Genomic DNA, 23,063 nt, shown 5'->3' on the forward strand with positions numbered 1-23,063 from the left:
ATTCTAATAATATTTTATTCAACTATTAACTTTCATTCAACTTTTATTCAACTTTTATTTTTTATCTTACTTTTCAATTAATTAAAAAAGTGAATTTTATCCGGAGGCACCCCCATCAATCTCTATTGGGCAGCAACCTAGCAGCACTCTTAATGTGTGTGTGTGTATATATATATATATATATATATATATATATATATATATATATATATTAAGTAGGGACTTAATTGGCTCCACGCATGTGTTTGTAAAACCATTTATATAATATATATATATATATATATATCTATATATATATAAGTTATGGTCTGAGCATTAAAAAGGATTTATTTTGGTTAAGCTTGAGTAACATGCTTGGCTGTACCGAGCAATATCTTTCAACTTGCTTGGCTGCCAAGAACATGCATGAAGAGTGCATGCATCAGCCTTCATGCGCGATCAATCAGAAGTTGGCTTAAAGTGATCAACAACAGAAGCATCTCTCTCTAGTAATATTTTAAATTAGCTTGGCTTTCAAGAGCATGATTAGTACTGCATGCATCATCCTTGCTTCATCAATCATATAGTCCGAAAGTCTTGCTTGTCTTGATATATATGCATATAACTCTGCTAGTTGAAGTTCTCCAAGTTCAGGAAAAAGACATGGCTCAGATAGTTAGTATAGATGAGATAGAGTCAAGGAGAATTGAGTTGGCAGAGATGGGAAGAAGCATCAGATCATCTTTTCAGCGGCATACCTCAAGTTTCCGAAGCAGTACTTCAGGATTGAGTTCTGCAAAAGGAGATGGTGACGTTGAATACGCATTACAGTGGGCTGAAATTGAGAGATTACCTACATTTGAGCGGCTGAGATCTTCTCTATTTGATAAGGATGCTGATGTTGATGTTGATGTTGATGTTGAAGGTGGTGGTGCTGTTGAAAAGAAAGGAAAACAAGTGATTAATGTTACGAAACTCGGGGCTCTAGAACGGCAAGTCTTTGTAGAGAAGCTCGTCAAACAGATTGAGAATGACAACCATCACTTGTTGCAAAAAATTAGAAACCGAATAGACAAGTAAGCCCGCCCTTTACTCTTTTTTTTTCTCTATCTATCTATCTATCTGTGTAATTTCTTTTAAAAGTATGGACAAAAAAAATCCCTCCTAAAAATCATGCATAAGCGTGATATATATTGCATCTCTAAACGCAAACACATTTGTGTAGCATCATGAATATATATGAAAGGAATGAGTGCGATAGTCATACATAGAACACAATTTTTGACACTAAAACTCATGAATTCGATCGATGAACACTCTTTAATAAATAATTTGATCGATGAACACTAAATATTAATTATAATATTGTCATGATAAAGTTAGAACAACTTAAATCAATATTTATGAAATGAACTAAGCTTGAATCGAGTTTATCCGAATCAAATTTCAGTTCATTTACGGCTTTCCGGCTGGCCGGGCATAAATATATATCGTTTTGTAGGGTTGGTGTAAAGTTGCCTACTGTAGAAGTGAGGTGCAGAAATCTGCGTGTTGAAGCTGAGTGTGAGGTCGTGCATGGCAAGGCCCTTCCAACCCTATGGAATTCTCTTCAAAGCACCATCTCGAGCGTAAGTATACAAGTTCTTGGACTTTTAAACATGGTTGGTACGTACGTATATAGTAGAATAAAACGGCAACGTTGTGTTCAAACCATGCACAGTCTAGCTAGCTACATGCGTGCATGTCTAGATGCATAAAAAATGACTTTTTGGATAATATTTTCTCAAAAAATAATTTTTAGAAGTTTTCAATTAATTTTTTATATATTTTTATTTCTGATTTCTAATATGTCTGACGTGGCCGCACCTGAAATTTTGACAATTCTGCCGTCCATCACAAAGATTAACCGACCTGGATAGCTAGATTGCCCAAATCTTGTAGAATAAGATATTATCATTTTATGTAATAATATTTCTAAGTTGCCGTCTTCGTTAATATTTGTTTTAGTATTTAATATTTTAGAAGTGAATTAATTAATTAATTTCTTTATTTTTGATCCTTAACAGTTCTACGCAAAGCTGCCGGGTTCAAAGTCACGTCAAGCCAAGATAAGCATCATCAATGACGTTAGTAGTATCATAAAGCCGGGAAGGTTTGCTATACAGCTTTGATTATGCTCTAACTCAACTGTCCTGAATTCAACTCCATTTTAATGATTTCAATTCCATATTTTAATAAAGAGTTTTACTATATATAAGTAAGTTTGCATACTAATCTGCGTACTAATATTATTACCTTCATATTTTAAATTCAAATTAGCACTGTTTTCAATAAAATCTACTTTTTGATCAATCATATTGAATGGATGCGCGTATTAATACGCAGAATTGCTTGTAATTAGATTTTTCCTTTAATAAAACAGTAGCCATCATTAAAATTTTAAAAATATTTAATACCTGTGAATATTTGGTTGGAAGCAAGTGCAATGGTGCCACTGTTATCATACCATATTGTAGGAGCATTATGAAGGGTAATATGCAAATTCTGGAGTAACATTCGAACCCAATACACTTCAGTCTTGACCATCGCCAATGCCTTATACTCGACTTCCGTACTGGACCTAGCAACCACCGATTGTTTCTTAGTAGACCAAGTAATGAGAGATGAACCAAGAAAGACAGTGTAGCCTGTGGTGGATCGTCGATCATCAGGATCACCCGCCAAGTTCGCATCACATAATGCTTGGAGATGACCATCACCTTTAGTGTACCACAAGCCAATGTCCATGGTGCCCTTCAAATATCGAAGTATGAGTTTTGTTGCAGTCCACTGAGTAGAGTTGGGATGATGCATGTGTTGACATAGTTGATTAACATCAAATGCGATGTCGGGCCTAGTTAATGTGCAGTACTGAAGTGCCCCTACTGTCTGTCGATACTTTATAATTTGAGATGAGGTGAGTGGTTCACCAACATGTGAAGAGAGCTTCTATCCCATGGTGCATGGAGATGAAGCTGGTTCGGCACCTGCCATTTTGGTGCGATGGAGTAAGTCATGGACGTACTTGGTTTGTCTATGATGTAGTCTAGTAGTGTCTCGTGTGGCTTGAATGCCAAGAAAGTAGCCAATAGGACCCCAAGTTCTTCATCTTGAAATCTGCTTGCAGCTTGTTAATTAGTGAGTGAATCAAAGCAACATCGGTGCCTATTACAAGGATATCATATACATATATAAGAAAGAAAATGTGAGAGTTCCCCTTATGAAAGACAAATAACGAAGTGTCTACTGGTGATGACAGAAAGCCAAACTCAAGGAGAGTAGTGGATAATCTCAGAAACCACGCTCAAGGTGCCTGTTTGAGGCCATATAGTGATTTGTTGAGCTTGCACACATGGTCGAGACAAGTAGAATCGAGACAAGAATGTCATGAAGAAAGGCATTAGAGACGTCTAGTTGGGTAATTTCCCAATCAAATTGCACAGCAAGGGAAAGAATCATATGTACAGTTGCAGCTTTGATTACCGGACTAAATGTTTTGGTGAAGTCAACCCCTTCTCCTGAAGGTATCCCAAAGCAACCAACTGTGCCTTTAGGCTTTCAACTTCACCTGTGGGGGTTTGCTTAATCTTATACACCCATTTGTTGCCAAAAACATTCTGATTGGGAGGCCTAGGACAGAGTGTCCATGTATTATTAGGCATAAGAGCATCATACTCCTCCTTCATTGCAGCATACCATTCAGGTAAGAGAGCAGTCTGCCGATAAGAACGGGGTTCATATGGAATTGCAACAATAGATAATGCATGTAGGGGGTATTTAGTGGAATAGAGATGATAGTTAGAGAAGTCTCAAGGTTTTAAGGACCCTGTTTGTGATCGGGTGGTCATATGGTGAGAAGGTTGAGGTGCAGTGGAAGTAGAAGAATTTGGGTTAGGAAGCAAGGGATTCGAGGTAGTGTATGTGGTGGATGCGGAAGCTTGAGTGATGGGAGAAGAAGTCTGAGCAATTGGAGATGAGGTTGGGTCGTGAGAATACAGGTCTGGATGTGGGAATGAGGAGGCTGGAGTGGTGAGAGAGGACTTTTGGTCATGTGGGGAAGGTGATGTGTCATGGGAGGGTTGTTCTGAATGTGTTGACGTTGTATGGGATGGATGGCTTGAGAGGAAGAATTAGTAGAATTTGTAATAATTGGAAATGAAGGCGAAGTAAGAAGTATACCTGGGGAAGAGACCGCGAGCAAGGGTTCGGGTGACTGCAATCCATTCATAGCAAGAAATGAAAACTTTTTGAGTGACAGGATCCAAACATCTGTAGCCTAGATGATTCGCACTATTGCCCAAAAATATGCATCGCTTGGAACGGAACATTAATTTGTGAGAATTATATGGACAAAGTAGAGGAAAACATGCACAGCCAAAGGTGCAAAGAAAAGTATAATCTGGATTCTTACCATAGAGTTTAAAGTATGGACTGTGATTTTCTAGAATTGGCGTAGGTAGATGATTGACGAGAAAAATGGATGTTAGAAAGACATCTACCCAAAACGTTGATGGTAAGTGAGACGCGGCGAGAAAGGATAATCCCATTTCGACAATATGTCGATGTTTTCTTTCGGAGACCCCATTTTGTTGGGGTGTATGGGGGTAAGTGATCCGATGAAGAATACCATGATTTGTGAGACTAAAAGTGATGTGACTTATATTCACCACCACCATCTGATTTAAATTGTTTGATTTTTTGGGAGAATTGATTTTCAACTAAGGTTTTGAATTTAATGAAGCATGGATAAACATCGGATTTGTTATGAAGGGGATAGAGGCAGGAAAATGGAGAAAAATCATCTATGAAAAGGACATAATATTTGCAGCCACTTAATGATTTGGTAGAACACGACCAGACATCAGAATGTATTAAATCCAAGGGAAACTCACAAATACGACTTGATGCATGAAATGGAAGTTGTTTTCCTTTACCGAGTTGACAAGACTCACAAAAATCCATTTTTTGAATTGAACCTTGAACAGGCAACTTGTATTTATTCAATAATTGGGATACAATAGAAATAAATGCGTGGCCTAATCTAGAATGCCAAACTGCAAGTGGTGCTTTGACTCCTGCGATAATAGCTAAGGCAAGCGGCTTATTGAGAGAAATAGATTGCATGGGAAATGGATAGAGACCACCTTCACTACTGCCTTCAAGTAGAGTCTTCCCCGTCAGTATGTCTTTCACAAAAAAATGGGAAGCAGTTAAAATTAAAAAAAAAAACAATTGTTATCTAAGCAGAACTGGTTGATTAAGAGGAGGTTAGCAGAGGCATTAGGACAGTGTAATACACGTTTGAGGTGTAATTGAGTGTTGGTCGTATGAAAAGTTGCATTACCAATGTGTGCAATAGTTAAACCCTGACCATTACCGACTGCCACATGCTCTTGTCCTGTGTATGGTTGTGAAAGAGAGAGTTGCTCAAGATTGCTTGTGATATGTTGATTTGCTCCACTATCAGGAAACCAGGTTTCATTCTCGTGCTCTGCATTGGTGTGAGCCACCATGGCTGCTAGTTGGGCAGGAGGGTGTCTCCCTTGATATGCATAATCTATGCGATGAAAGCAGTCAAGCGCACGATAGTTGGATCGGAAACAGATCTGGCAAGGTGAGAGAGGAGATGGAGCATTTGGTGAAGGTTTAGGAGATTGAAAACTCTACTGGGGTGGGCCTATATTGGATGCTGGCTTAGAATGGTACATGAATTTGCGTTGGGAAGAGAAATGGGAGGATTGGTGTCCTGATAATGAAGGTTGGGTAGACCTGTTGGGAGATTTTGGTTTTCGGTTGAAGAATTGTTGAGTGTTTTTGGGTGCAAATAATGCAAAATTGTTTGTTTTTGGGGAAACAGATTTGTACTGTGGTCTAAAAGTACTTCATTGGACAGAAGTTCAGTTTGGAAATCATCAAAAGATAAAGGTTGATCTCTGGTGGCTAAAGACAAGGAGGTCATAAGGGTAGGTATGAAGGATTGAGGCCATGGGTAACATAGGTAATCAGATCATCATCTTCAACAATCTTACCAGCAACACTTAGTTGAGCGGCTATTTCCTTTGCCTCATAAAGATAAACAGAGCAGCTACGTGAGCCTTGAGAGAGAGCTTGAAGTTTGCGTTTTAAATGGCTAACACGAGAGCGATATTTTGAGGCAAATTTCTTTTCCAATGTAATCCAAGCAGAACGTGCAGACGTAATACCAAAAATTGAGGGAGCCACTGTACTAGACAAGGTGGTGTTGATCCATCCTGGCACAAACTGATCCTTTCTAAGCCAAAGGACATATTTGGGATTTAGATTAGTTGTGAATTTCCCTTGATCATCAAGAAGAAATTATGATGGGCACGGTTTGAAACCATCCATGAAACCCATCAAGTCATTGATTTTTAGTATGCGAACCATCTGAGACAACCAAATCAAATAGTTTGACCCATCAAGTTTGGCTGAGACCAACTGGTTGAAGTTTGGAGCAATGAAAATAGTGGAAGCAGAAGCCATAGGAAAAATAGAAAAAGGATCAGAGATTGCATGAGCATACATGCTCTGATACCATGTAAATATTTGACTGAATAGGCTAATATATATTCAGCCGTGTGTATTGTTCTATTTATATACATTTACATTGTATGTGATAGTTACAGATGAAGTAGATATGTACAATATAAATCTTATCTAAAGCCTTATGACTCCTATATATCAGGAGGGATAGACGCTGTAGTTTGTATATCAGATAAGTGTTGGAGTTCTATTGGTGCATGAGATAAATTCTGGACTTGTAGTGAGTGATCTTTGGAGGTATTTGAATCTTGGCTTATCTGTCTAACAATACCTTCTATAGCCACAGCTACATTTGGTTCTTTGACCGAACTCATTCAATCAGTTTAGACCATTCAAGTATCTAATTTTTAAATTACTAAATTCATCTCAACTCAAAACTTCTTTACATGTGAGATTCACAACCTTTTTCAACTCAATACGTCTTTATACGTGAGACACACAACCTTTTTCAACTTCCTATAAATATATTTAACATCAAACACATCTAAACTTATCTTAAGTAGACCTTACAGAACTCACTCTACAATCAAAATATAACCTATATCTCTAAAGTGACCATAAATTATAATAATACTCTACACATAAAAACTATACAGAAAGATAAATTGTTAGGCAGTTAATACTAATTATTTAAGACGTACGAATTCATATAAATATCCATACTTAGAACTTAGTACAGGTTAAACTATTATACGAGAGTAGCCCAATAATAATACAAGATCACAACCATTAGGGATCATTTAGATAGTGAGATGAGATGAGATGAGTTGAATAAAATATTGTTAAAATGTTATTTTTTAATATTATTATTATTTTAGGATTTGAAAAAATTGAATTGTTTATTATATTTTATATGAAAATTTGAGAAAATTTTAATAATGATATGAGACAGGTTGAGAGAATTTCGTATCCAAATGGAGACCTAGGGGTTCCTTAAACTTATGTATACTCTTATATGATTTTTTCGGTTATCCTTGTAATGCCTTTAGCTTGATCAACAAGTTTTTAATGATGATAATATTCTTGCTAGAATTCTGTTGTGCAATTACAAGACTTGTGATAAAGTTTATTGTTCTTATAAAAAAAATAATTAAACATCAATATTTTTACTTTAGTTAATGCGGTGGATGATTTTTTTTTTTAAGCTTTACTACTCATCATCCCACACTCCACACACCATACTTATTTTTATTTTGTTTTTGTTTTATTCTTCCTAAACTATTTGATTTATTCTACTCATCGTCTATACATTATATATTTGGTAAGCAAAAAAAATAATGTATATTGTGTGGTGTGAAGATGATGAGTAGAATTTATATATATATATATATATATATATATTAGTTCTACTATTACAAGCGTTTTGGCGTACAAACGCGTATGAAAGATGGACGTGGAAATGTTTAGTTTTTTTATTAAAAAAAAGAGAGAAAAGGCAAAAGATGAAAATGAAAGAAGAAAGGGGCTCGACTGTATCATCTTTGTCTCCCCTCTACTGCCCTTTTTCACTATTTCTGATCTTTGTCCCCTTGTGATAACAGCCGCAGACTAGCTTCTAAATCCTTTATGGTAAGGGTGCAAAGTTTATCGGTGTCTATAAAGTCGAAACTTAACCGGAGGTCCAAATGCTCGATCTCCATTCAACTCCTTTCGCTGCTTTTTTGTTGTTTCTCTCTGTATCAATGCTGCCACAGCTTCTTCAGTGCAAGATGGGTGTAACTTGAATCCATACAACAAGCCATCATCTGCTCAATTGTTCATCTTGGCTAGTTCTTCTGAACTGAAGTCATTAAAATTGAAAAACTTGGTCACCTGTCTACAGAAGCCTTCATTAGAAGCAATCACACGCTTCATTGGTTCACCATACCGAGAAAATATGACAACAAATTTTCCATTGCCCATGACAGACATAATCTCTTTTGAAGCTTCCAATCTATTGAAAACCAACTATTACCAGACTCCAAGCTTGTTGACTCAAGAGACTCAAGACTTGCTAGAACGGTCCCTTTAACATATGAGTAGGATATGGTGATCCTGTAAATCAAGTATTTGAATTTTAAACATTATAGTCATCTTGTGTAAATCAAGTATTTGAATTTTGAATACTTGATAAATAGCCTAATGACAACAATGAGTTAGGTGTTCTGTTTTTACCAGTGATGTATTTAAACTCATCTATGTATATGTTCAAAGTAGTGGAAAACACTTCAGTACAATCTCTATCTCATTATTCTACATGGTATCAGATTTCGCCAACCGAGCTACGTCCTTCCATGTCCTCTTCTTCCTCAACTATGTCAGACCACTCCTCCTCTGTTGTTCCCTCTCTTATCACCCCACCAACTATTACTAAACTATCTCGTGACAATTACCATGTTTGGAAAGCTCAACTTATTCCTTTCTTCTATGGCCAAGGTCTCTTTGAATATCTTGTTGGTACCAACACAACCCCTCTTAAATACGTTGATTTCACCAACCCTGAATCTCATGTCATCTTTCTTATCCTGAACCCTCTCTATGAACACTGGCTTTGACAAGATGCTATTATCCTTGCTGTTCTCTTCTCTACCATTACTGAAACCATCTTGGTTCAGGTTGTCTCTAACACTACCTCTTCTAGTGTCTGGCAAGGACTTGAAACATCCTTCTCCTCTCAATCACAAGCTCGTGTAATACAGTTATGCACTGATCTTGCTAATGCTCGCACTGGTGCTCTTTCTGCTACTGACTATTTTATGTAATTAAACGTTCCGTTGATGAACTCGCTGTTGCAGGGCACTCATTTACATGTGATGAGATTGTTACATACCTTTTTTCCTGTCTCGATCATGACAACGACCTTTTTGTGACTACAATTTTTGCTCGCAAAGATCCTATTATCCTGGAAGAAGTTTACTCTCTTCTCCTCACTACAGAGTTCTGCCTGTCTCATAATACTCAGCCACTGCCATAGGCTTGTGTCAATGTTGCTACTCGACAGACTTCCCAAAATTATTCACGTGGTCGTGGTGGCTATCGCGACAAGGGGCATGGTTTCCGTGGTAGCTCTCAACAATTTATTCCTTCTGGACGCGACCATCCACCCGTGATGCTATTATTTGTCAAGTATGTGGTAAGTTTGGCCACACCGCGAAAATATGTTTTCACAGGTTTGATATAACATATGCTGCCAACTTTGATCAGCGCAATCCACTAGCCTTGGTAGCCTCAAGCTCTTCACAATCTGAACTTGATTGGCACCCTGACACTAGCGCCACCCATCATCTCACCAACGACATAGCTAACCTCAATCTATGGAGTGAAGATTATGATGGTCCTGATCAAATTCATGTCGGCAATGGTGCAGGTTTGCAAATCTCCAAAATCGGCTCTTCTTCCATTTCTACTTCTGTTAAACCACTCATTTTAAATCAAGTTTTACTTGTTCGTGAAATTCAAAAAAAATCTAGTTTTCATCCATCGGTTTTGCAAAGATAATAACATTTATTTTGAGTTTTACTATGATTTTTTTGATGTTAAGGATTACTTGGGGAGACTCCTTCATCGAGGGTTGTTTAGAGATAGACTTTATTCATTGTCTAGCTCTGCCGCCTCTCTTCATCCTTGCTGTTTTCCTGCCATTCGTGCTCCCTACCAGTTATGGTATCAACGTCTTGGTCATGCTTATACTCCTGTCGTCAAACAAGCTGTCTGATTTTACTCTTTCTCCTTCCAATAAAGACCTCTGGTGTGCTCAGATTGCCAATGTGCCAAGAGCTGCTACCTACCATTTCGATCACTTCATTCTTCTTCCAAGTTTCCACTTGATTTAGTTTATAGTGATGTATGGGGGACATCATCTGTACTTTCAATCTCTGGTTGCCACTATTATGTTTCCTTTCTAGATGATTGCACGAAATTTTTGTGGCTCTTTCCACTCAAATTAAAATCTGAAGTTGAGTCTATTTTTCTTCAGTTTTAATCCTATGTTGAATGCCTTTTTTAGCGTAAAGTAAAAATGTTTCAATCTGACTGGGGTGGTGAGTTTCGCAAGTTAACAACTCATTTCCAAAACACTGGTATTCAACATCGAATCGCCTGTTCCCATACTCATCAACAAATGGGTGCCATTGAACGGCGATATAAACAAATTGTTGAGGTTGGTTTATCACTTCTTTCTCATTCGCATCTACCCCAACAATTTTGGGAAGATACATTTGTTACAGTCGTTTATTTGATAAATCGACTCCCTATACCTATGTTATGAAATAAATCACCTTACCAAATTGTTTATTGCACTAAACTCGGTTATCATTTTCTTAAAGTTTTTGGATGTGCATGTTGGCTTTACCTTCGTCCCTTTAATAAACATAAAATCGATTTTTGCTCAAAAACATGTATTTTCATAGGTTACAATCTCAACCACCATGGTTTTAAGTGTCTTGATCTCACAAGTGGGAAAATATATGTCTCTTGTCACGTAATTTTTGATGAAAAATCCTTCCCGTATACACAACCACCCTCAATCGAGTCCACTCTCACGTCCAATACAGTTGCTCTGTCCACTTCCATCACACCTCCCTCTTCTACGTCCTCCTCTATTTTGCCATTTGTAGGTACCTTGCAAACTTCATCGCAGCCTACAACAATTTGTGCAGCACCATCAATATCCGATCCTCCACATGATGAAGCTCTTCCTCTTCCACAAAATGCCTGTCAGCAAGTATCCCACGAGACTACAAGTGCAGTCCAACCAAGCTCCACTGATATGCATGCCATGACTACTAGATCCAAAAATAATATTTCTAAGCCTAAGCATGTACGAGATGGCAGTGTCGTGCACCCCCTTCCTAGAGCTCTACTTGCTGCCATTATAGAAGATAAAGTGAGCCTTCTTGCTACACTGAAGCTGCAAAACATAATCATTGGCATGCTACAATGAATTTGGAATTTGATGTTTTACTTAAAAATCAAACTTGGGACTTAGTTCCTCCTAATCCGCATGCTAATGTCGTGGGCTGCAAGTGGATCTTTAAGATCAAATGATGTGCCGATGGAGCTATTGAGCACTATAAAGTGAGACCGGTGGCCAGGTTCTATCATCAACAACACGGTGTTGATTTTCATGAAACCTACAACCTAGTGATTAAACCTACAGCTGTCCGACTTGTTCTCTCCATTGCAGTATCTAGAGTTTGGTGTCTTCGCCGAATTGATATCCAAAATGCCTTTCTACATGGTTCACTGCAGGAAGAGGTTTTCAGGGTTCAACCTCTAGGATTTCAACACCCGCAATATCCTCATCTCCTCCGTCGACTTAAACGATCCTTGATGGATTGCATCAAGCACGAAGACAATGGTTTTCACGACTAACCGATGCTCTGCTACAACTTGGGTTTGTTGACAGTAAGGCTGACTCCTCGTTATTTATCTGTCGCTCTCAAACTTAGATAATATTTTTCCTCATCTACGTAGATGATATCATCATCACTGGATCCGATACTCAACTAATCAACACCTTGATCACTATTTTACAAAAAGAATTCACAGTCAAAGATCTGGGGCAGCTATCTTTTTTTTTCTGGGCGTCGAGGCTTTACATTCTACTGATGGCCTGTACTTAACTCGACGTACGTATATAGTCGAGCTCTTCAAACGGTCCAAAATGGATAAATGCAAACCATGTGTCACTCCTATATCTACCACTTTGCATATCTCAGTTGATGATGAAGGTGATTCTGAAGACCCGTTTTTATATAGGAGTATAGTTGGAGGATTACAATATTTAAGTTTCATGCGACTGATATCGCTTACTCAGTTCATCGAGTAAGCAAGTTTATGCATAATCCAAAAATGTCTCATTGGTAGACAGTGAAGAGAATTCTGAGATTTTTGAAGCACACGGTTTCACAAGGGCTTTTTATTTCACGTCACACCTCACTTCGATTTTGGTGGCCCGAAGCAGTACTGAGGCAGGGTACAAATCACTCGCAAATGCTGCTGCTAAACTACTATGGTTGCAATCCCCCACGCTTTAACTTGGTATTCATATTGAGAATCTGCCTGTGTTGTGGTGCGACAACATTAGGGCAACCTGTTTAAGTGCTAATCTTGTGTTCCATGCAAGAACAAAGCACATCGAAATAGATTTTCACTTCGTTCATGATCTTGTCGCCAACAACAAGCTTTTAGTTCGATTCATCAACAGCCAAGACCAGCTCGCTGACCTCCTCACCAAACCACTAGTAGCTTCTCGTTTCAAACTGTTAAGTTGTCCGAGATCTTCCCCTGCGATAGAGGGGGCGTATTGAAGACCAACTATTACCGGACTCCAAGCCTGCTGACTCAAGAGACTCAAGACTTGCTGAAACGGTCCCTATATTGTAGGAGTTGGTTATGGTGATCCTGTAAATCAAGTATTTGAATTTTAAACGTTATAGTCATCTTGTGTAAATCAAGTATTTGAATTTTGAATACTTGATAAATAGCCTAACAACAACAGTGAGTTAGGTGTTCTGTTTTTACTAGTGATGTATATAAACTCATTTATGTATACATTCAAAGCAATGGAAAACACTTCAGCACAATCTATATCTCATTATTCTATACAATCCATAAAACTTTCAAAAATCAGAAAAGTATATAAGTGACTTTGAAGGGAGACGACTCTTTTTGAAGAATGGAAAATTCATGGCCACATTCTCTCACCTCCTCTTATCTTCTTGCTTCAGCTTCGTCTTTGGGGGTTTAAGAATATAGTCAAAATCTGGAAAGAAAAAAAATAAAGTTCTTGTCTTTGGTGGCGGTGGTGGTAATTCTGCTTTCTTCTTGTTTTTTCTTGTTATATAAATAACATATATTATTTTAGAGAAAATTTTAGTGGGATGGAGTTGGCGGACCTGAATTAGCCCTTGCACAATAGTAGAAGGGGAGGCCAAGGTATTGGGAGTGCCTGAAGAATCATGTCGTTGGCATTGGAGGGCATGCGCTCGATGGCTGTTGCGAGTTTTTGCCGGCCGGAATGGAAAGAATGTTTGATGCCCTCAAATGCGCTGCCTGCAACTGCCATATCAACTTCCACCGCTAGGACACCGATGGACACCCAGGTGCTGCTGTCGGTGTTGCTGACTCGTACCTGTAGGTCACTCCACCCTCAATTCTCTCCATCCTATTGGACCCCGTTGGGATAGCTCCACATAGCTCCACCTCAGCACAGGCCGCTAGTGATGCCGTCGACTTCAGGAGGTCATAGCAAGGAAGACTAGGAGGATTGAAGGATTGTTAGCTAAGCATAGCATTGAAGGATTTTTTTCAAAGAAGGGCATCATCTCCCACCTTCCATCAACACGCACTGTTTTATCTTCATTTTAAATCCAACTTCCACTTTAGATTTTGGTGTGCATCGGTGCAAAAAGTCTCCGTCAACAAGAGTTTTCCTATATATATATAGTTTTGCCACTCATCATCCCACACATCACATTTTTTTTTAGTTTTATTCTTCTTAAATTAATTGAATTCTTCTACTTATCATTCATTTTATAAGAGAAAAAAATAAAAATAAAAAAATATGGTGTGTAGTATGTAAGATGATGAATATAATTTTTCATATATAAATAAAGCTTTCAATTATTATTATTATTATTATTTGGTTAATTTCCCCAAAATTAGACATATTTTAATTTCGAGGATGTAATGATTTTCAGTTTTTTTTTTTGGTACCCTTCTCATTCTTTAATTTCTCGCTGGTGTGTTCTGATGAAATGTTGTTTCTTGCTGTCGAATATTCTCCATGGCAAAGCCTAAGCTTTGGATAACTGTGAATAATATATAAAATTCCAGAGCGAAAGAGGTCCAAAATGAAGATTTCCTGATAATGAACTGTTTCAATGAGTGAGAGATGGATGGTTTTGGGTTGAGAGATGAGATGAGATGAATTTAGATGGTTTGTGAATTGTATTAAGATTTGTGAGTTAAAATTTATGAATATGATTAAATAACAGTGAAATGAGTTAGATTCTCAATCCAAACCGCGCGTTATCTGTTATAAAGATTTAGGTCTGTATTAGGGAGTCAGGGACTCTCTGAGGACTGTGCGTTGTATATTGGATCGCCATGCTTTGTTCCATGGAGTTGCTAATTCAAAGCACAGAGACTTCACCCGGGAACATTATCACGTTGTGATTCCTCATCACCTAGTGTTATCCCCACATTCAACGAAATGTTCCCCTCTCGAGTGTCTCAAAATACAAGTTTACGATCAGTTGGAACCGGAATATCTTTCTTTTTTTTTTCCTTTTTTGCCTTTAATTTTAATACTTCCATTTCAATTTTGATAACTTCTTCACAGAAATCTTTCTATAGAGAGGATTCGAAACGTTTGGGTGATATATATATGAGGCTGGAGACGTATTCACATGGCCTGACCTTTTCTGCAGGATAACTCTGCTGCTTGGCCCCCCGGGTTGCGGAAAGACGTCCCTTTTAAAGGCCCTGTCCGGGAATCTAGACGAATCTCTCAAGGTTTTGTACTTCCATATTACTTGAAGAATGCATTTATATAGTAAGCCTGATGAGGGCAATGTACGCTCATTAATGGGCATCTAGTTTGAAACTATAACTTGAAACGTAAATCAGCAGAATGTTGATAGGAAAAAAAAAAAAAAATGAAGAAAGATCAAACCAATCGATGCAGACAATTTTGTATATATAATTATAGGTATATCTCCTGGTTTGATGTAGTATATAATAAGTGTTACCAAGTTTTTGGTTGATTGCTAATCTAATTTGTAGTCTTTCAAATTTATGTATAATCTATCTGTTTTGCCTAATAGATTACTGGTGAAATATCTTACAATGGATACAAGCTAGAAGAGTTTGTCCCCCAAAAGACTTCGGCTTATATCAGCCAAAATGACGTGCACATTCCTGACATGACCGTGAGGGAAATACTGGACTTTTCAGCTCGTTGTATGGGTGTTGGGAGCCGAACAGGTAAGTTTTCCGTAGAGTTCAACTGGGAACATGATTTTTTAGTAAGTACTGCCTTATAAAGTATAAACCCCCAACACTTTGATAATGACAGCAACATTTGTTTTTGGACTAATTCAGATGTTTTGATGGAAGTCAGTAAAAGAGAGAAGGAAGCCGGAGTTGTTCCCGATCCAGACATAGACACTTACATGAAGGTAACGGTTTCATCTCTAATCTTTTCTTTCCTTGTTTATGAAATAATCTATACTGCTGTATGCCAACTGATTTGGCTACATGAAACTAGTTAAAGTTGTTGAAATTTTTGTTTTTGACAGAAACTTGGGAAGAAATCCCATCCAGACCATATGCGATTTTTTGTTCTTTGATAAAATGATGGAAAACTTAAGATAATGAAAACCATCATTGACAAAATCATTGAAGCTGAATCCTCTTACTCATAGGACAATTCTCTGTTGCATGTGCGTTAATCGCAGCTACAGCGAAAGATTTAGCATATAAAAGATTTTGGTCACACTCTGGGTATTATTACTTATGGAATGAAATAAGATAATTTATTTTGGTCACACTTTGTTTCTTTTGTTTCTACTTATTGATGGTTTTCTTGAGGGTTTTCATTGTAATATTGACTGTATTTTTTTGGCAGGCGATTTCTGTGGAAGGACTAAAAAGAACCCTTCAAACAGACTACATACTAAAGGTCATTCTCTTTCAACAAAGCTGACAGAAAACCTATACCATGTAATTTGTAAATGGACGAATACGTTGCCAATTTATTTCTATTGCTGCCTTGAGTTCTCAGATCATTGGACTTGATATCTGTGCTGACACTCTAGTTGGAGATGCCTCGAGAAGAGGTATCTCTGGTGGTCAGAAAAAGAGATTGACTACAGGTAATCTGAGTGAAAAAAGTAACCTTAGCTGGTTTTAATGAGAGAACTAACTCCCAATGCCAGGTTAGATTTTGACTATAAGGAATTGGACTTCAATTTTGCAGGGGAGATGATTGTAGGTCCTACAAAAGCTCTGTTTATGGATGAGATAACAAATGGCTTAGACAGTTCCACTGCCTTTCAAATTGTTACTTGTCTTCAGCAGCTGGTGCATATCACAGATGTTACATTACTGGTTTCCCTTCTTCAGCCAGCCCCAGAGACATTTGATCTTTTTGATGACCTCATTTTGATGTCAGAAGGAAAGATTGTGTATCATGGACCACGTGATTATGTTCTAGAGTTTTTTGAGGATTGTGGTTTTAGATGTCCGGCGAGGAAAGGGGTTGCTGATTTTATCCAGGAGGTAAGTGCATTTCAGCCTATATTTGTTTTCTTTTCAAGCTCTTCTCTCTTTAAAAAAACTATTTCACCCTATGTTTATACAGGTAATCTCAAGGAAAGATCAAGCACAGCACTGGTATCACACAGGAGTACCTCACAGTTACATTCCTGTTGATTTGTTCTCTAGGAAGTTCAAAGAGTCTCCATTTGGAAAGAAGCTGGAAGAGGAGCTCTCAGAGCCATATGATAAGTCCCAAAGCCATCAGAGTGCTCTTTCCTTTAGTCTGTATTCCCTTTCTAAATGGGATCTTTTTAGAGCTTGCGCTTCAAGGGAGCTCCTTCTCATGAAAAGGAATTCTTTTATCTACATATTCAAAACAAGTCAGGTTAAGATTTGTACTTATGCTGATGTTCCTTGATCCTACTATCATTACTTTTCCTGGTGTGGGAATGTTAAAACCTATGCTCATTCTTCCTGTTTCATCTTTATTCTTTGTTTAGTTTGTCCAAAGCCCTGCGAAATCTGAAACATGTTTTGGTTTTTTCTACCTGCAGCTTATTATCATTGCATGTATAACAATGACTCTGTTTTTGTGGTCTCGCATGGATATTGATGTTTATCATGCAAATTACTACATGGGTGCCCTGTTCTATGCTCTTGTCATCTTTCTTGTTGATGGTATACCAGAGATATCCATGACTATTCAAAGACTTGAAGTATTCTACAAACAGAAAGCATTTTATTTTTACCCAGCTTGGGCTTATGCCATTCCAGCAAGCATACTAAAGATCCCTCTTTCATTTGTGGAATCTCTGGTTTGGACGTGTTTTACGTATTATGTCATTGGATACAGTCCTGAGGCCCAGAGGTGAGTTTGACATGAAATATGTTCATATTTGTTAATTTTGCCTAGTTTTGGTTCATGAATTTCGAAATTTGTATCCAGAACTTTTCAAACACTAGAGCCTCAACGCAGCATCTTCTTTTGCTTAAGCAATTTTTTTTTTTTTTTTATAAATTTTCTTTAATCGAACCTTTACAATATACTTAAGTACATCAGGAATGTTGAGGGCAGCAGCTGTGCCAAATTCTGTTAATTGTGACCCTTGGTTCATTTGCTGCTGTTTCAGGTTCTTCAGCCAATTGGTTCTACTTTTTGCGGTGCACCTATCTTCAATGTCCATGTTCCGTTTCCTGGCCTCTGTCTTCCAGACAAATAATCGATCTCTTACAGCTGGGAATCTTGCAATATTTTTTGAACTGTTATTCGGTGGCTTCCTTATTAATAAATGTAAGGTTTCAATATCTCCTTTTGCCAAATCTCATTCTAAGATAATCAATTGAAATGACAAGCTTAACTGTTCTGCTGCAGCTTCCATGCCTGTCTGGTTGAGGTGGGGTTTTTGGGTTTCACCCATGACATATGGAGAGATAGGGCTTTCTTTGAATGAGTTTCTTGCCCCAAGATGGCAAAAGGTGAGACTCCCTCAGCATTACTTCTGGCTTCGTAATTTTAGCTTAGCTTTCTGTTAGATTACTCAAGTTCAAATCCGTCCTCACTAACTCTATCCGCCCACTTTTTGCCTGTTTTAATCTTTTAGAGAATTATCCCGTAAGTTACTACTATCAACTCTACATCCAGTTTGGTGTTTTTTATTTATTTATATCTTCTAATACTGGAAATTCAGTAGCATTTCACTCCATATCTTTCACCTCAGTGCAATATATTTCTCCTGATCGCCAATGTCCAGCTAAATGAATCTTAGGTGAAGTTTTAAGTTCCATCTTAATTGATGCACCAATAACTGGAGTACTGAATGCTTGGATAAATTACACAATCAATTTCAGTTGTATGACCTATACTCCAATACTTCTGGTACAAGCCTGATAATGCTGTGTTATTCCTGTAATTAATTATGACTGTAACGGCGGGGAGAAACAGATGTTCCAGCTAAGTCTGCTTTCCTTTCTTATCTATAGATGACATCGGCAAACACTATGATTGGGCAAGAAATACTTGAAAGCCGTGGACTAGACTTTGATGGTTATGTTTTTTGGATATCACTCGGTGCCTTATTTGGATTTACAGTAGTATTCAACGTTGGATATATTTTGGCGTTAAGTTACTTGAAGTGTAAGTTCTTTGCTGTTGTTTTATTTCAACTTCAAACAGCATTGCAACAATAGATGCAGATTTGTTGACATTTGATTAACATTCGATAAACAATCAGCTCCTGGATCATCGCGTGTTATTATTTCGCATGAAATGCTCTCCAAAGTACCTGGAAGTGATGATTCACATGATGGGGACCATTTGGATGAAAAGTCCAAAAATTCTCATCTACGGGCTAATATAGGACCGAAAAAAGGTCAGATAAATTTTCTCGATCTTTGGATTGTTATTCAGATCATTACCTCTTTATTTTCTTTAAATGTATTTATCCAGCTTTTAATGAGTCTCTTTTTCCAATAATAGGTAGGATGGTCTTACCTCTTACACCCCTAACGATAGTGTTTGAAGATGTGCAATACTATGTTGACACCCCACTGGTAATCACATTTAATTTTATGTCATGTCCTTTGTGGTTACTGGATTGATAATCATTTACAACATTATATCCATTCCTGTAATTTTCTTTCCTATTTCATTTCTGGCTCTCAGGAAATGAGAGAACAGGGATTCACAAACAAAAGACTTCAACTTCTTTCGGATGTTACCGGCACATTGAGGCCTGGTGTTCTAACAGCTTTGATGGGTGTCAGTGGAGCTGGCAAAACAACTCTTCTGGATGTTCTAGCTGGAAGAAAGACCAGTGGTTATATTGAAGGGCAAATAAAGATTGGAGGGTATCCCAAGGTTCAAGCAACCTTTGCTAGGTTATCGGGTTACTGTGAACAAACTGATATACATTCTCCTCAACTAACTGTAGAGGAATCAGTCATATTTTCTGCTTGGCTGCGCTTGTCTGCTGAAGTAGACCAAAAAATTAAAGCCGTAAGATCACAATGCACTGGCATTAAGTCCAAAGGTTTGGAATTTATATTCATTGTTGAGATTATATAATGGTTTGTTAAAGCTTTAGTGTGATGTCTTGCAGGCGTTTGTGGATGAAGTCCTTGAGACCATTGAGCTTGATGAAATAAAGGATGCATTAGTAGGTGTACCTGGGGCTACCGGTCTATCAAATGAGCAGCGCAAGCGGCTTACAATAGCCGTGGAGCTTGTTGCTAACCCCTCAATCATCTTCATGGATGAACCGACAACAAGTTTGGATGCAAGAGCAGCTGCAATTGTCATGCGAGCAGTGAAGAATGTAGCTGATATGGGAAGAACAATTGTTTGTACCATCCACCAACCTTGCATTGACATATTTGAAACATTTGATGAGGTATAATTTCTTTTTTTTTTTTTTTGATGTAAATTTATCCACGGAATATACTGAGGAAGTATTTACTTCTCCAAGAAGTGCTGTTTATCTCACTAACTCAGTAGTACATGCATGGCTACTGAAGAAATAAAGTAAGAGCATTTAGGTTTGACGGCTGCAATGAAGAAAAGTATGTAAGATATGTTGCATCCAGCCTACTCCCCGACAAAATGATATCAGAACTGGTGTTGGACAAGATTCAATCCTAGGAATCAAGTTCCTTGTTAACAAATCTTCAAGAGTAATATGTCTCATTCCCCTTTTGCTTTTACAGTTGATCCTTCTAAAAACTGGTGGGCGCATGATATACTCTGGACCATTAGGACAGCATTCAAGTCGGGTTATAGAATATTTTGAGGTTAGCTTGCTATTTGCTGTAGCAATACACATATCTTAGGGATCTTTTCTGCATCCATTTTTTGTATGGTAGTACCACTTGTTTTAAGATGTTACATTGATAATTAAGTTTTATTTTGACAGGTTATTCCAAGAGTTCCAAAGATTAGAGAAAATTACAACCCATCAATGTGGATGTTAGAGGTCACTTCGACATCTTCAGAGGTTGAGCTTGGTGTAGACTTTGCCCAGAAATACAGGGAATCTCCCCTATATGAGTGAGTTGATTTCTTCAGTTAGAACTGTACTTGGTTTTGATGTTGTCTGATGTCAAGTAACGCGTTGCTATTTCAAAATAGTAACTTCAATTCAGCAGAGGAATTCTACGTTGTTTGACAGGGGAAATTCTTTCCATTTTACAAATTCTAAGGACTCCAATTCTAACATTAACCAGCCCTTTTAGACTATAGGCTTAGATGTGGCTTTGGTCTTAGGTCATTACAAATAGTATCAGAGCCAAATCCTACTAGAAATGTGAGGCTTGACCTGATGAGGACATTAACAATTTAAAGGGGCATGATTGTAATGAGGAGTTCTTGGCCATTTGATTCAAGGACTCCAATTGTAATTTGATTAGTCATTTTGCATTATATATAGGTTTAGATGTGGCTTGGACCTTGTGTTGTTACATGTTCATCTATTGTGTGGAAACAGATCATGGTCATATGACCTGTATTGCATTCTCTATACAAACATGGCAACCTCTATTATCCCATTTTCAGGAACAACAAAGAACTTGTAAGGCAGATGAGTAGCCCACCTCCTGGTTCAACAGATCTGCATTTTGTGTCCCACTTTTCTCAAAATGGTTGGGGACAAGTCAAATCCTGCCTATGGAAACAACATTTGACGTATTGGAGGAATCCTGAATACAACTTGACTCGTATGGTGCATACACTTGTAACTGCTTTAAGTCTTGGAGCGCTATATTGGAACCAAGGAAAAAAATTGTAAGTTTTAGTTATTTATTGTTTTCTACTTTTTCTCTTTTTGGCAGAATCTATATAACATGAGAAATTGCTAGTCTCGTTAACTTGGCTAAATTCAGCTGTCAGTCTCTCCTTTGCTCAAGACAAAGCACTCCATCCGTCAGATATATGCCTTTTTCTGTAGGGTGCATATTTTAGGTGTATTGCAAAGAACTAAATGCTGCGTTTTTTTTTTTCTTTTTCTGTTAGAAACAACCAGCAGAACCTATTCAATATTTTTGGTTCAATGAACGCTACTGTTATCTTCTTGGGCACAAATAATTGCTCGACAGTTCTTACATATATAGCAGCAGAGAGAGATGTTATGTACCGGGAAAGATTTGCCGGGATGTACTCTTCATGGGCTCATTCACTTGCACAGGTATGATTCTCTACCTGTAAATTCTACTGGTGTGGCCTACTATCACCATTTGATCTCTGAAAACAAAATTGGTGGAATCTAGGGTATTGATTAGGGGCTCTTGTTTAGCCATTATTTTCAGCTTATATAGTTGGGTATACTGATATTGTAGGTGATAGTGGAAATCCCCTATCTGTTCATCGAAACTGTGTTATTTGTGACAATCTCATATCCAATGATTGGATATTATGGGTCGGCTTATAAGGTTTTCTGGTACTTCTATGCAATATTTTGTTCATTGCTTTACTTCAATTATCTGGGAATGCTAGTCATGTCATTGACGCCAAACTTGATGGTAGCTGCAATTTTGTGCTCAGCCTTTTACACATTATTGAACCTGTTTTCTGGTTTTCTGATGCCTGAACCGGTAAGCTGATGTACACCGTGGAGTCTTCAAGTTATGAACAATATATACAGTTAAACTGACCTGATTGTCTTATTCTTACAGAAAATTCCAAAGTGGTGGATCTGGTTATATTATCTGACACCCACATCTTGGTCATTGAATGGTATGCTCACTTCCCAATATGGAGATGTAAATAAGGCCATCATGGTATTCGGAGAAATGAAAACAGTGGCTGCCTTCTTAGAAGATTACTTTGGGTTTCACCATGATCACTTGGCTGTTGTGGCGGTTGTTCTCATGGCTTTCCCCCTTGTTTTTGCTTCCATGTTTGCATATTTTGTAGGACGGCTGAACTTCCTGCGGAGGTAAGCGTCTCGCTCTTTCAATAGAGGAGGCTGGAAAGGTAGAGGTTGTCCATGGCCAACTGCAAGCCTTTTGTTTGCAAGTAATATGTTAGTCAGTGTAGTAATATGCAAATTCGTTGTGATCCAATAAGAAGCGTACTTGAATGCTGGTCAAGCTGAAGATATTTGTACGGCAGATTCCAAATAGAATAGAATACGCATGTCCATGAACCAATTTGCCAAGGTGCTGCGTTGTGTGTAACGCTCCAAACCCAAAATCATTAACGGACAAAGTTCCGATTATATTTTTTTAACTTTCTTCCAATTTACAAATAT

General features: G+C 37.8%; 1 protein-coding gene across 1 annotated transcript; it reads left to right on the forward strand.

Annotated features, from left to right (window-relative positions):
• Positions 1 to 698: 698 nt before the first annotated feature.
• On the forward strand, positions 699 to 22,787 carry LOC121261884 (pleiotropic drug resistance protein 3-like). Its single transcript, XM_041164291.1, has 22 exons — positions 699 to 879; positions 925 to 1,055; positions 1,481 to 1,619; positions 2,073 to 2,131; positions 14,994 to 15,078; positions 15,390 to 15,549; positions 15,667 to 15,743; positions 16,349 to 16,439; positions 16,544 to 16,845; positions 16,928 to 17,209; positions 17,379 to 17,692; positions 17,955 to 18,115; positions 18,197 to 18,300; positions 18,805 to 18,962; positions 19,555 to 19,819; positions 19,923 to 20,213; positions 20,527 to 20,610; positions 20,733 to 20,866; positions 21,371 to 21,598; positions 21,827 to 21,998; positions 22,150 to 22,404; positions 22,486 to 22,787. Exons 1-22 carry the CDS (start codon positions 700 to 702, stop codon positions 22,750 to 22,752), a joined length of 3,939 nt encoding a protein of 1,312 aa, XP_041020225.1. The 5' UTR covers position 699; the 3' UTR covers positions 22,753 to 22,787.
• The last annotated feature ends 276 nt before the right edge of the window (positions 22,788 to 23,063 follow it).

Source organism: Juglans microcarpa x Juglans regia, chromosome 4S, assembly GCF_004785595.1.
Source record: "Juglans microcarpa x Juglans regia isolate MS1-56 chromosome 4S, Jm3101_v1.0, whole genome shotgun sequence".
Taxonomy (NCBI): domain Eukaryota; kingdom Viridiplantae; phylum Streptophyta; class Magnoliopsida; order Fagales; family Juglandaceae; genus Juglans; species Juglans microcarpa x Juglans regia.